The sequence below is a fragment of the Syngnathoides biaculeatus genome, chromosome 4 (genome assembly GCF_019802595.1).
Source record: "Syngnathoides biaculeatus isolate LvHL_M chromosome 4, ASM1980259v1, whole genome shotgun sequence".
NCBI classification, from domain to species: domain Eukaryota; kingdom Metazoa; phylum Chordata; class Actinopteri; order Syngnathiformes; family Syngnathidae; genus Syngnathoides; species Syngnathoides biaculeatus.
In genome coordinates, this window is record NC_084643.1 from 1,118,281 (window position 1) to 1,132,784 (window position 14,504).

Genomic DNA, 14,504 nt, shown 5'->3' on the forward strand with positions numbered 1-14,504 from the left:
CAGGAAATTAAAGGTCAACTGTCATGAAATGCATGATTTTTAGTATGTTAATAATGAAGAACACGGCAGCCGGTATGGACCCATCCGTTTTTTTCCACCAGAAAAAATGATTTGACATATCCATTTTGTAACTCCCGCCATGAAAATCCTCTCAAGGGATTTGTTTTGGAGAAGAAGCAGGAAGTGACGTTAACAGCAGCAGCGCACTCAGGTGGGCTCGTATGTTTCCATTAGTTTTACCTGCGAGAAGGTAGCTCTTTGTTCCTTCTTGTAAGCCAAAATGCCGGCTCGTTCTATCGCTGGGTATTGTTCGAACACTCGTGAGGATGGATTCGCTCTTCATACTTTTCCAAAAGACCTGGTTTGCCGTGAAAAATGGATTGCACAGGTGCAAAGAACGAGAGCTTCGTGGGTTTCAAATGATAGGTAGGTGTGTATACAGCTAGTAAAAAAAAAATAATAGTTTGGGGTGGGTGAGACATACTGTCTGGGAGTCTGTTGTTAGTTAGAAGTGATCCGCATATCATCTAAATATTGCTCAAAACTCTAGGGTAATATTGCCCCGGTCACTTCACTCGATTGTGAGATGTTGTCTTCTTTGAGAAGAGCGTCCTTGTCTCATAGTAGGTGGCACAGCGCGTTTTCAATGGCGAATGTCGCGGTGTGACGTAATGAACAGAGGGTGCAGGCAATATGGCTACCACTTGGATGTCGAATGAGACTTCCGCAACTTTGCGCACAGATGACCCGCTCTCTGCTCATATTTATTTTTTTGTATGGATATTGAAGTAAATAATGTTATATGTATTTGTCATTAAAATACCTATTTTAGAATGTTTATAGGCATGACAGTTGACCTTTAATAAAGCCTCATTGTGCCAGTGACTGAAGTCTTAACACTGGCCACTAGATGGTTGCACTTACACAATGTTTATTGATTGCAACGTGAACTCGTTTGCCTTTTTGATATTCTCACCTACAAACCAGCCATCATCGCATTTCTCCATGACTTGTACGACATCGCCTTCTCGAAGCTCCAACTCATCTGCATTCTGTGGTTTGTAGTTGTAGACAGCCTTATACCTGGAGGAACGCGGGACCGCAAATTCCATACGGTTACAAAACTGTATAAATTTCTTTACTTGTGCTAAAATTGAACCAGTGCGCTGTATTACGGTTTACGCTGCACCGCTGTGGAGCCGGCGGTGTTTGCCGCTTGAGCGGGTCGCGGTAAGTTAGCGCTGGGAATAGGGAACGCACCCTAGAAAGGAAAAATAAAAATATGCTGTCAGCCAGGTATACGACAATAAAAACAAGCCAAGTTTTCTCCGATGTGGCAATGCTGTGAGTTTCCACAAGAGGTGGTGAGAGCAGACCTGTGAGGAATCATTGCATCGAGGAGTGTTCACTATGGGCCCTTCTGTGCTATGTGCAGATGCTGAGGACCGAGCAGAAGGTGACGCGGAGCTGAAATTATTCTGGTCTGCAAGTGAAGCTGGGCTGGAGGAATTATGGGACCACCGATTGGCAGATTCTTTGGACAGAGGTGACCGCACAGGCGAGTGCAAGTGTGGGACAGCACCGGAAGGCAGAGGTGACGAAGGATTGCGGGGGGAGTGCTCTCCTTTGGGGCTGATGCATGCGGGGCTGGACGGCGACAGCGGCGACCGCAGACAAGGCGAGTGGAGCGGACGCCCCGGACTCTGAGGTCCAGGGCACAAAGGAGACACGGGGCTTGTTGAGAAGTCGTCCGCGCAGGATTTGGTGCGGGGCATCTTGTTGACCTGAACGTAGCTGGCGGGGAAGATGCCGCTGCGGTTGGTCCCCGAGATCCTCCCCTCCAGCCACTTGTCATTGACGCATCTCGTAATGCTTATTACTTCCCCCTAAAAGACAAGAATGGACAAAAAATAGAAGAACAAAAAACATTCCTTACATTCAAGTTATTGCTATTGTGACAAAAGCAAAATATTTGAGGGGATAACATGCAAAAGTCACTGTCACGTAAAAAAAAAAAAAAAAAAAACGAAGTTGAAGATTATCTCACTGTATTTTACTACCAAAACAAGCGGTTGAACGCAGTTAATCATTTACATGGAAATGTCGCAAACTGCTGTTGTAAGCCTTCATATGCCGAGCACCAAGCTCTTGATCACATCTTCTTTACCAGCTGATCCACCGTGCCGCCTTGACCGATTATGTGAGTTCTCAAAATGTACAATAAGCAGAGGTGCTTCATGATTCTCAGAAAATCACCTCAGCAGATAAAATTTCATATATCATCATAATGAATGATAAAGAACAAATTATAGATTTAAAATCCAAGTAGTGTAGAACCTAACTTTTTTTTTTTACCCCAATTCTAGTAATTTCTGTCATATTTTTCAAAGAAAGAGATGCTGGATATGAAAGTATGATGCAAGAAAAAGCACACTAACACGACCCGAATGTACAGGATGCACAATTCGCATACTGGAACTCACTTTTCGAAAGGGAAGCTCAACCGGAAGGTCAGCATTGAAAGTATAAAGTGCGACAGCTTCGCCGTAGTCCAGCACCTGCATGCAGGGAGGCTTGATCGGCGTTGGCTTCTCGGATGGAGGCACAATCTGCGACGGGAAATTTAAAAGCTCATCTTAACGATGCGAAAGGACAGAGAAAAACAGCGTGAAATCTTTTTTTCTTTTTTCTTTCTTACTTCCACATATGTGGTGGGGAAGATGCCCGCTCTACCGTGATGTTCTCCTTCAAACCAGTTGGTGTCTACTTGCCTGTGGATGTATACGATGTCGCCCCTGTGCAAAGTGAGCTCCCTGCGTGGGAGATGAACGGGATAAGAAACATGAGAAACATGGCACATTGAGACAAAGAACAGTCACACCGAGGGGCAATTTAGAGTGTCCAATTAATGTTGCATGTTTTTGGGATGTGGGAGGAAACAGGAATCCCTGGAGAAAACCCACGCAGGCACAGGGAGAACATGCAAACTCCACACAGGCGGGGCAGGGATCGAACCCCGGTCCTCAGAACTGTGAGGCCGACACTTTACCAGCTGATCCACTGTGCCGCCCTGTGCTTTATTCATTTTCTTTTCTTTTTTTTTTTTGTTTTTAAATCAAACCAGATCAATGTGCTAACTCACTTTGCAGACTGAGCCTGGAAATCGAATTTGACCCGAGCTGCTTTCATCTGAAAATACACAACGACTTTGAGATTTCATTGAAAAACAAGATGACAAAAGTGCAAACAGTCCACTAGGAGTGATGCTTTCCACAAGGATCGACCTTCTTTTCGTCTTTCTTAGGTGAGCGCTCCATTGTGTCGTTGGGAGAACGTTGATCTAGGGCAAAGTCATCATACAACAGGATTAGTACAGCATTAAAAGTCCTTTATCTCCAGTAGAGGATAAAAAGTCATTTATGTCCTGTATTACAATTCTAAGAAAAGCAACTTCAAAACTGAGGTGAAGTAATTTGGATGATCTCATAACTAAAACGGGGAAATAAATGGGTTGAAGTGAATCTCAAGTAAGTATGATGGGGCAGTTCTTCCTCTTTTCCAAAGTTTCCTCCTCCCAACCCACATACTAGTATTCAGGCATCTTTTTTCTTCCAAGACAGCAATGGACCTTTCTGACCTGTCAATCACTCGAACAATAATAGCCAATCAGATAGCCGCATTGTCTTAACCCATGGCTTGACACACCCCTCTAGCCATGTTGTCCCATAAGCAATGCTGGTTGTCAGTAGCGTGCGCTTGGAAAATTTAATGTTACGAAGAAAACGGTCCTCAGATGCGCTTGGGGAACATGCGATTCTGATGAGCTATCCGGCTAGATTGATTCATTTTCCAATGCCTAAAACACTGTTGACAAAGTGTCGGTGATGGATTAAGGTTCACGGAAGACGGCACGTACAACTCAATGTGAACAATATCAACAAACACAAGGCTGTATGTTCGAAGGTAAGCAAGGGAGAAGAAAGATTGAATTATTATAAATGCTTTACAAAGCAGGAGAACAACTTTCACTTTGTTAGTGTATCACTGACCTGCTGAATGAAGTGTGCTATGTTTTATGCCAAAGAGTCGGGTTAGTGATGCGTAAATGCGCCATGTCATGCAAGATTAATGTCTATTTGCATATTTGTAACACATCGGACTTTTAAGACAGGGCACTGGTTTCCATTACAAGCCAAGTCAAATTAATACACCCACTCACTTATAAAGACTACAATGATATTACTCGTGATCTTTGCAAGTAAAAAGTACTCAACCTGCTTTACATGCGCTGTACAATTCCACAATTTTATCCTGTTGGATTTCAATATGAAGTCTGTGAGGTGTCAAACTTTTTTTGCATCGATTGCCAACGTTTCCCTGTAACTCTGACATTGCGTCCTGCTCTGTCCAAAATCTTAATTCCGAGTACATATCCTTGCGTGAACTAGTTGAGACCTCTCTGTAGAACTCTGTTGGACAAGTTTGACGCATTTGGCAAAACAAAACCATACCCCAATATTATCTGGAATACGCGATAGCGAATCAACTTCAAACATGTTCTGGTCAATCGCCATTTTGGAATCTTGTGGGACATGGCTAAGGGGGCGGAGCTTAAGATTGCCATCGGAAAGGTCCATTAAACCTTGAGGAGTCTGAGCCCCAAACAAAAGAGGCAACATCACACAATTACATGACATTACAAGACGATTCCAGCAGGTCTCTGAAGAGCTCATTTGGTGTGTCCAGTCTCGTGTTGCAAAACATTGTTTCTTTAAAGAGCAGGGCTTGATATAACCTCCCGTAACAAACGGGCGACTGGCATCAACAGCTCATTAAACAATAAACACATTCTTGCAGACTGACACGAACAAAGAATGTTGTTTACCAAACGTCGGGGCAAAGACTGACGAGGGGCCACCAGAGTGACGGGTGGGCTGCTTTGGCGCCGACGGAGTGCTGAACAGAAATGGAGAAATACGAGGGAAGTCAGTTGTTCGGCTATCTGTATTTTAATTATTTGCTTTATTGACTTCGCAGTACAATGAGCACAATGCAAGTTAATAAAAGATTAATTATTTTGTGTGTGGACGTTTTTGTTGTGCCAATTTATCAAAACAGGAAATTACGCACGTTTTTTTTAACATTTCTACTTAAAAATAAATAATGGGGAGCTCAGTGGTATCCTTGTTTATTTTCTAACATTTGCTGTTCATCCATTCGAGAGGCATTTAGTAACTTCATTAAATCATCTTCAAGCACTCAGAAACTCGTATTTGATTGAAGGTTTAAGTATTTCTAAATTGCTTTGCAAACAAACAGCTGCACATGCTCACAACTAAACTTGTCAGTGTAACAGGATGCAAAAAAAAAAAAAAACAAACACTGCAGTACTTTTCTCACTTCATCTCGTCATTCCACACGTCCTCGGAAACAAAGAGGCTGCTTAAATAATGCCGCTGAACTCCGAAAGCCGTAAAAAGTCGACGCCCGTGAACCCGACACGGCAAAAAACAGTGAGAATCTTCCAAAAATGCATAACACGCACGGTTAGAAATGTGGAATGTCGACTGAAGTATGAAAAAAAATGCACTGTACTTAAACCTTGTTGACCTTCTTTTGGGGAGGACAAAAAGTGCTAAAGGAGAAGAATCTGATTTTTGTTTTATGTGATTTTTCATCCTGGTCTTCAGACTAAACTGGAATTTCTGTTTATTTGCTTTGGCACAGATGACCAAAAACAACTACAAACACCCACATTAAAATGTTAGCTGACAATTCATTTGCAAAACAAAACAACTCAAAAAGTTTCACATTAGTTAGCGTAATAAAAAGTTACATAACTTTGAACAAAAACTGGAAGATTAGTAAGAACAATGCTTGTTTTTGCTCAGGATTTTCATATAAAGCCACTGTTGTTATAGCGAATATATTTTGTCAAGTGGTTACAGACCTGTAGTTGGTGTTTGCAGCCCTTGCAGCAGTCACTGGGTCCCCCCCGGCCCTGGTCTCCTGGAAGTAGAGTGATTATTATGATTATTATTTCCAGTCAAAGTTTTCTCCCTGCAGCCTCCACCGCCTCCCAGCGTGGAGGAATTCTTTCCGCAACACGGTGGTGCTGACCACTCCCAGGGGGAGTTGGAAATCAACCCCCCCCCCCCCCATCAACAAGTGATTTCACAACATTCACAAACAGCTCATGCAAGATGTGTCAGGCACGCAGGCGGGGTGGGTGACATCGACGCAATCAGCACGGCGGCGAACCGCGGACGCGGCGGCTGATTACGGCACGCACGTCAAACTTGGCTGAGGCGGGCGCGGGAGGGGGAGGGTGGGGAGTTTGCAGGCAAATGATTTCACAGATGAGTCAACGTGCAAGACAGGGGTGGCGATTCTTTAGCCGTCATCCGGGTCGGGACGCACAAAAAACGGCAGTGAGGCTCAGACAGCGGCGACGGGAGGGGTCGGGAGTTTGGCGACGGCTAAGGAGGGATTCCTCAGCTAAGACGGTCAAGGTGGGTTTGGGGGCAAGGTGGTGGGGCGGGGGAGGGCTCAGTACCTCACCCCAGCCTTGACGCTGCTGTTGCTGTTGCTTCTGCCGCTGCTTCTGGGACAGTCTCTTTTCCAGGCCCTGGATGTCCGAGTCCAACTCGGCCTCAAAACGACTCAGTTCGGAGACCAGACTGGCCTGAGCCCCGGGCGACGACGTCACAGTTGGCGTAGGTCGTTTTAAAATTGTTTTCACGATATTAAACCAGGGGATCGCTCACCTCAACTGAAGGAGACTTTGACTTGTCCGGATGTTTCGTGGGCGACCGGTAACCCTACAGACAGAAACAAATCAATTGATTAATTGATTTCATTTCCCAGATGTTCAAAGCATGAAACGTTCAAACACAATTTGGTATTTAAACAAACCTTTTCAACATGCTCTTCATGTTTTTTTTTATCACGAGACAAAAATGACACTGAATGTTTTATAAACATTGCCTTGGCATTGCTGGGCATCAAAAATTTTGTTTGGAAGTTTGGAATAGTCACAAAAAGTCATGCAAGTGGCACATTTCATAGGAAATGTGAATTTTGCCGTTCAGCCGTATATTTTTTAGAGAACACCGAACAGATGTGCATTGAAGATGTTTAGAGAATGTTGAATTAAATTTGTGACCTCTCTCTTCTGTCTGTGCTTTTGCATCTGTTATGATCTATACAACAAATTTAGCAATACTAAAACTACTACTAATCATAACTTCATATTTGCTAAAGCAGTCAATTGCTTCGTGCATGAATGTGGTAGGTCCAGTTGTCTGCCTGAGTCACAACATGTCTCTGTGGCGCAATCGGTTAGCGCGTTCGGCTGTTAACCGAAAGGTTGGTGGTTCGAGCCCACCCAGGGACGTTGCCTTTTGACCGTTGGCTCTAAATTGTCAGCAATTGTTCCATTCGAGATGGTCTTAAAAAAAATACACCATACACCGGAATAGCCAATTGTTCATAGGTAAATATATAAGTATAATGTACGACCATCTTCAGGCTACATGATTAACTTTACAGTGATGTCATGAAATCTCTTTAATTTCTTGCAGACAAGCTGCTGGGTGACAAATTCATTCACCAAAGTACACAAAGCCATTTTAACGATTAGATGTATTAAAAAAAAGTTTAAACTTGCAATAATGTTGTGTGAATGCCTACATTTGAAGTTTGGTTATCTATTGCACCCAATTTGCCTTACAGATTCTTCCCCTATTGATATAAAACAGCATTGTGATGAATGAATGAACACATGAATGAATGAAAAATAAATAGTGGAGGGAAAAAGGTGCGTCATGGAGCAATAGTTTGAAGACGGTGTGGATGATTGTTAGATTAATAATAAAATGCTGTTATGAATTGCATGATTGAATATCCGGATTGCACAATAAAATCTTTAATATTTTATCGCTTTTTGCAGTGTTTTCGTGTAACGTTCATTTTAATCTTCAATTGAGAATCAGTCTTATTTAAAAGTGTTTTTACTTTTCTGCATCGTCACCGTTGACTTGTGTAGTTTTCAATATTATCTAATAATATTAAAACGGCTCATGATTGACGAGAAAGCAAGGACCTTTATTTGTACAACACTTGTCCTCATTAGGGTCACAGGTGAGCTGGAGCATATCCCAACCTGTTATTTAAAATGCTGGATATACAGACTATAATACACATGTAAGGTAGTTTAAAAACATGTGTCCATTTTTGCCCAGAGATACTTCCATACATCAACACAAAACATTACAACATATGACATTACAACACATTGCTAAGTCTGAAACAGATGAAGGCACGTTTTGTACTATTAAAAGTTGTTTACGTTGTGATTAATAAAACGGGTAATAGTTTTGAATTTACGCACTCATGAAAGTAACGTTTTTCAGATGAATGCATTACCACAGCTCAAATAAAGCCACGTTTCCATCTGCTTTCAATTCTACCAAGTGTGGCTATAAAAGTCTAAGCTGGCAAAAAGCAGAACCTTCCTAATTGTATGCCGAGGGCTTCCTCCCAGCTTGGTGCCATCCGCACTTCATTCACAGATTATAAAGACGACGTGGAGCACCCGACACGGTTCGTGCACAGTTTGCCTCAGACGCTCTTGGTCGTCGAAAGGAAACGCCGCACCTCAAAAGGTTAAGGCCGTAATACAGATCACAAGGGCGGCGGGGATAAAGATTCCTTGTACTTGGGATTACATGCACGGGTCTTTATATCGCACTAACGGAGCAAAGAGCATAAACTCTGTCCTCGGACAAAGGAGACTTATCTGCCACTGCGCTCAATAGAAACCCTGATGGAAATTCGAAGATGAAGAATGGACAAAGCTCATTTGATCTTTTGAATAGGACCAATAGTAAACCCCAAGTTACTCATTACCTTGTTGTGAAAAGAAAGCAAACAGCGTATTGCTCCGTTAAGGAATCGGGCAGAAAACACGGAAAGTGGTCAGTTGGTTACAAACGTTACACACTGTACCTGGCTGCTGAAGTTTACAGAAGAAACATCTTTTTCAGGCTCAAAGTCAAATATGCTTTTGGGTTTAGGCTGCTGCTTCCCTGGCTCTGACAGCTGTCTGACATTCTGGCTCCTGAAACGTAACACACGAATGGGCGCACATACACACACAAACACAAAACTTAATCATTGCCTTATTGTAAGCGCTGCAACAACAAATCCCAACTTGCAGCCCACCACCCCCGCACACCCCTACTCCTCCTGACACGAACGTGAGCTTTCTTTAATTGTCACCTGCAGTCAGAGAAAGCAACGCTATCTCGCAAAACACATTCAGGAAAAAAAAAAAGATAAAGACGAAAATCACGTCTGGCCAACAAACTTAATCTCGTCCAGTGACCCCAACCCAGGGATGAGAATGACCAATTTGGAAAAACACTGAAAATGTCTGCGTTCGGGGAGTTTCAAAGGAGGGTGCGCCCCATTTGGCCACGAAATGTTTTTATAAAACACACTTTTAAATGGTGACCTCTGGTTACTTCTAACAGTGTAAATACAGGGCAATCATAACATTTTAAAAACTTAAAATATGAGTCCAAACAACCAAAATAATTTTGCCAAACTTAAGATGTAAAAATATAGACAGTGAAATTTATATCAAATAGGCTAGTACACTTACAAGTTATAGTTTAGAAATAAGTACATAAGTAATTTGCTTATCAAAGTAAGCGATAAAATGCGTGATCTACATATTTTTTTCTCTTCGGCTTCCATAATTGATCATATCATAACACAGAGTGCACAGCACTTTGCCGGGAAAGTTAACTTTTTGTATGCGTTCGGTTAAACATTTTGATACAGTTTTCGTTAATATCTGCACGGTTATACCTTTTTCAAGCCATGCCAAATCTGAAAAATTTTTTAGCCCGTGGTTTTTATCAATTTCCCTGGCACGATCTTCATCTTTTCCCTCCAAGACTTTCGCCATACTGGCAAACGTGCAGACAACTCGATAACATACTGTATGCGTACGTATGTCTATAAGTTATAACTATGCCGTAGTAAAGAGAATGCTTCTCTATGAAATTTTAACATCAGAGTGAAATTACCAGTGAAATACTGCCAAAATGCTGCCGGAAATCAAAATGTTGTCGTTATTATAAACACCAAATTTAAAGCAAACAGAAAGCAATGCCGTTTTCCGCTATCAGAGTTGTGACTAATTTCACGATGAGCATTGCCGATAGATGATGGCGGCCGGTCTTGATCACAGCCTCACCCTGTGTCAAACCGTAGCGCCCCCCCCCCCCCCAAAAAAAAAAAAAATCTCAACGGATTTAAACGTTTCACAAAAATGACATTTTCAGCTGAAAAAACTTGGAATTCCGCGAATCCGCAGAAAATTCTCATCCCTGCCAGCCACTGTGGCACATTTGTGCTTATGTGGGAGATCATCAAGTGTCCCATGGAAAATTATCCAATTTCACTTAACTGGCCTGAAAATGATCTTTGTTCATTTGTTAGTGCCATTGTGACAAGGAGAGTAAAATGTTAGTCCACTAGATGGCAGAAGGTACTTAATTTACTGTAAATTCAAAAAAGTTATTGTTGCTGTATCTCAATATGCTGTACTATAGAAACTTGTGACATTTTTGTTTTCGTAGCGTTTCATTTTTCTCAAGGTTGAAATACACGAGTCCGACTTGTGACGGGCTGTTTAACATGTTTAATTTTCAAACAGACTTCAGACTTCGCCTGCGTCAGAGCACGCTCCAGTCTCCAAGACTCAGTTTTTTCCTGTCTACTACTACTACTACTACTGCAATACGACCATAAGACAGACTGGTAATTGGCATGTGTGCGCCAGAGAGCCGGGGAGGATGTGTTCGGCTGTGCGTGACTGTGAATCAGCTCACCAGTCCGGTAAGGCTCCATGAGGCGATAGCCTGAAGAGATATTTATCACCTTCTTCATCCTCATTTTTCACAGAGGACTGCAGGCCTGCGGATTCATGTGGTGTTAGTTATAAATAAATAGGAATTGAAAAAAATAAAGGTTAAATGTGGTAGAATCTAGTAACGGTCATAATAATGCATTCAGTGCCATTGACGGCTTTAAGACGTATTATTTGGTTGTAACCAGCTGAGGTGCTAAAACATTAGCCTCACCAAACTAAAGTCAGCTATGGAAAGTTTAACAACATCCTCGAAAACATCCACAAATGGCACGGAAATTAGTTCAGCCCATACAATCAATCCGTTTTCTTTACCGCTTATCCTCACGAGGCTCACACGTGTGCGGGAGCCTATCCCGGCTATCTTCAGCGAGAGGCGGGGTACACCCTGAACTCGTCAACAGCCAATTGCAGGGCACATTTTAGACCATTTGGGGAAATTCTCAAGTCAATTGAAAAAAAATGTCATGTCATGTCCGAGCCGCTTATCCTCACAAACCTATCCCAGCTAGCTTTGGATCGCCGGTCAGTCGCAGGGCAGATTGAATTTTTAAAAAATGTCCAAAATAAATGAATGGTTCATTTTGTCCACTGTTGACGACAGAAATCTAGTCAAAAGCCCATCCCAAGAAGAAGAAACACTTACATCCAGTCGAGTACCTGTCTGAATCCTCAAGCTCACATTCTAAAAAAATAGACGAACAAACAAAACCATTAGTAATTTCCATCTACAATTATTTCAAAAGACATAACTTTGTGGCTCGTGATGTGAGCAGAACTTCTACTTAACCCATCCATTCTCAAAAGTGCAGTTCTGGTGCGCTACACCGCCCGCATCAAATTCAGGTGAGTATAGCACAAATGTCAGTGACCACTTCTACTTGATCTTATTTTTGAGTGTCTTTTGTTTATAGTAACAAACTAGCATGAATTCTGGAAGGCATTAATAACAAGGATAATAAAAGAATGTCATGATGTTGTTCTGAGAGGCATTCTGGCAAGAGCGACTGTGTGAGAAGAGGAGAAGGCGCAATCGTACCCTCCGGCTTCTTATGTATCTGTTTGAACATGCTCTTGTACCAGTCTCTGGGCTTGTTTACACTCTGGTGGGGGGAGAGAAAGGAGGACGGACAGAAGCAGATCAGCGACACATCAAATCAGCATGAAATGACACTGAAAGCGACATTTGCAAAATCAAAATTGCAAAAGTGTTTTAAACACTTTCTTTCATCTTACCGATCTGGAGGCAATGGGCATCCCGGTTTCGTCCACCGGGCCAATGCCCGAGTATTTGATGAGTCTTTCCTCCTTGGTGGGAGAACCCTGGACCCCATTGGTGAGCCCACCTGGGCAACAACTTGCATGTTAGTACTACTATACATTTTTTTTTTACCCATTGTAAGATCTTTTTTTGTTTGTTTAATATTTTGTTGAAAAAGTAGCTTTTTCCTCCACATGCTCCAAAATAAATCAAATAAGACTTTATTACCGTGTGACTGTGAGGGCCCATAATATGATCCAAAGCTGGGAGTAGATTGTCCACTTCCGGTGAAATCTGAGGCCTTGGGATAGACGGAATGATCAGTGTGAATAAAAAATGTAATACAGTAATATACACACACACACACACACACACACACACACACACACACACACACACACACACACACACACACACACATTAGAAGTGTCAAACATGGAACCAGGAGGTCAGTGGGTCGGATGGAGCCCGTGGGGTTTGTTATGCTCGTTTGTCTATGTATGCAAACATACATAGACATATTTTCAAAACTTGTGCTTTTATACTTAGTTGGGACGACATGCACGTAGGTGAGAGAAAAAAAAAAGATCACTTCAATCCATGTATGTGGTAAGAAATGTTGTATACATGCACATGTGTTGTTTATTCAGTAATTTAAAACACAGTATGTGGTGGTATAAAGAGGTGGCTTGTGTGGGGTAAATAAGATTCCGGAAGACTATGATACTACATTTGTCCACATGGTGAGGGACTCATCTTGAGAAAAGATGATGAAAACTTCTCTAACATTTCAGCGGCTACCTTAAACTCTCCGGAAGAAAGTCTCGCTGTTCCGAAGGGGCTGAGAGGAGGAGTCGGCAGTCCCGGGGAGATGACCACCTCTTGGGTCAGATCTGGAGAAGTTATGATGTGCTCCCCAGAAAGTCCCCCGGGCTCCCTCGAGAAGCCATTTGGACAGCCAGGCTCGTCGACAAGCTGCAAATAGCAAAGAAGGTTCAATGAAAACTATAGTGAAATGAAGTAACCGGTCCAAGCGGGGTGGAACAGTTGGCGGAAGGTGTCTGGTGTTCTATGTGACAGAAGAGTCTCCGCTAGGATGAAGGCCAAAGTCTATAAAACAGTGGCAAGAACGGCCATGATGTACGGATTAGAGATGGTAGCACTGAAGAAACAACAGGAAGCAGGACTGGAGGTGGCAGAAATGAAGATGTTGCGGTTCTCGCTCGGAGTGAGCAGGTTGGATAGGTCAGAGCAGACTTACTGTAGATGGTTTGGACATGTCCACAGGCAAGAGAGTGAGTATATTGGTAGAAGGATGGTAAGGATGGAGGTACCAGGGAATAGAGCGAGAGGAAGACCAAGGAAAACGTTGATGGATGTTGTGAGGGAGGACAGGAAGACTGTGGGTGTTAGAGAGGAAGATGCACGAGATAGGCTGAGATGGAAAAAGATGACACGCTGTGGCGACCCCGAATCGGGACAAGCCGAAAGGAAAAGAAGAGGTTCAATGAAAACTATATGCATGAAGAAAAACAATGAGTGTACATAGCAGCTGTCACGTCATCCTGTGTTAAAAAAAAAAAAATCCATGCGATATTTTGTGAACATGTTTGGAATTGAACCGTTCCCTAGACAATAATGGAAGAACGACACCGGATGAAAGGGCCCTAATTTATTTCAAGTAGGACCAACGGGCGGTGGAGTTCCACCCACTGCATCATCTCATTCTGCCACAAGTGCGGAAAGAAGTCATTGAAGGTGCAGAGGGCGCACAGAAACCGGAGAGGACCCATTAGGAGCCCATTAAGTCTCTTTTCACCAGGCCGCCCCTCATCCTGCTGCCAAGAGACGGAGCTGGGAAAGAGAGGTTGCAAAGGGGTCACCCGCCTCAGACCTCAGTCCAGCGAGCTAGCTGTCGTCTTACGGTCACCATGGCGATCTTTTTACCGCCCCCTAACGATGGCCAGCCTGACTCCCCGATTGGAACTTTTGAATCTGGCGCTGCGCTCGCCGGAGGTCATGGGAACGCTCCCCGGCCGCATCAGCGCGCCGTAACTCTCGCCGGCCGCGACATTAAGCACAATACCACGGGGTGCAATGCAAGAACTCTATCGTAAAATGTGTTATGCTTAGAGACATTCAGTTTTGATTGACACTTTCAAATATGCATTCATTTAACAATATCGTTATTATTATCATTGTTTGCAGTGGTTTAAATATGTACTATATCACACAGAGGTTTTCTGGTTTGTTTTCATCACATTTGTCTCTGCCGTTGCTTCTCATTAGACTGTGTCGGTA

At 42.9% G+C, this 14,504-nt stretch overlaps 1 protein-coding gene and 1 non-coding gene across 11 annotated transcripts in view; one reads left to right on the forward strand and one right to left on the reverse strand.

Annotated features, from left to right (window-relative positions):
• sorbs3 (sorbin and SH3 domain containing 3) overlaps positions 1-14,504 on the reverse strand; it is a 32,895-nt gene that overhangs the window by 1,005 nt on the left and 17,386 nt on the right. For 8 of the 10 annotated variants that reach the window (XM_061817125.1, XM_061817123.1, XM_061817127.1 and 5 more), the window contains 18 exons: positions 13,005-13,178; positions 12,432-12,504; positions 12,179-12,288; positions 11,982-12,045; positions 11,589-11,627; positions 10,905-10,989; positions 9,010-9,121; positions 6,768-6,821; positions 6,557-6,685; positions 5,951-6,009; positions 4,886-4,956; positions 3,285-3,340; positions 3,143-3,189; positions 2,699-2,813; positions 2,484-2,609; positions 1,377-1,886; positions 1,176-1,261; positions 977-1,083 (listed from right to left, as the gene is read on the reverse strand). In XM_061817125.1, the coding sequence (XP_061673109.1) occupies positions 977-1,083; positions 1,176-1,261; positions 1,377-1,886; positions 2,484-2,609; positions 2,699-2,813; positions 3,143-3,189; positions 3,285-3,340; positions 4,886-4,956; positions 5,951-6,009; positions 6,557-6,685; positions 6,768-6,821; positions 9,010-9,121; positions 10,905-10,989; positions 11,589-11,627; positions 11,982-12,045; positions 12,179-12,288; positions 12,432-12,504; positions 13,005-13,178 (2,017 nt within the window). The remainder of the gene's footprint in view (positions 1-976; positions 1,084-1,175; positions 1,262-1,376; positions 1,887-2,483; positions 2,610-2,698; positions 2,814-3,142; positions 3,190-3,284; positions 3,341-4,885; positions 4,957-5,950; positions 6,010-6,556; positions 6,686-6,767; positions 6,822-9,009; positions 9,122-10,904; positions 10,990-11,588; positions 11,628-11,981; positions 12,046-12,178; positions 12,289-12,431; positions 12,505-13,004; positions 13,179-14,504) is intronic. The other 2 variants (XM_061817134.1, XM_061817133.1) reach the window with 2 other exon arrangements.
• Positions 7,323-7,396, forward strand: trnan-guu (transfer RNA asparagine (anticodon GUU)). The gene has a single exon. It is a non-coding gene; the product is annotated as a tRNA-Asn (tRNA).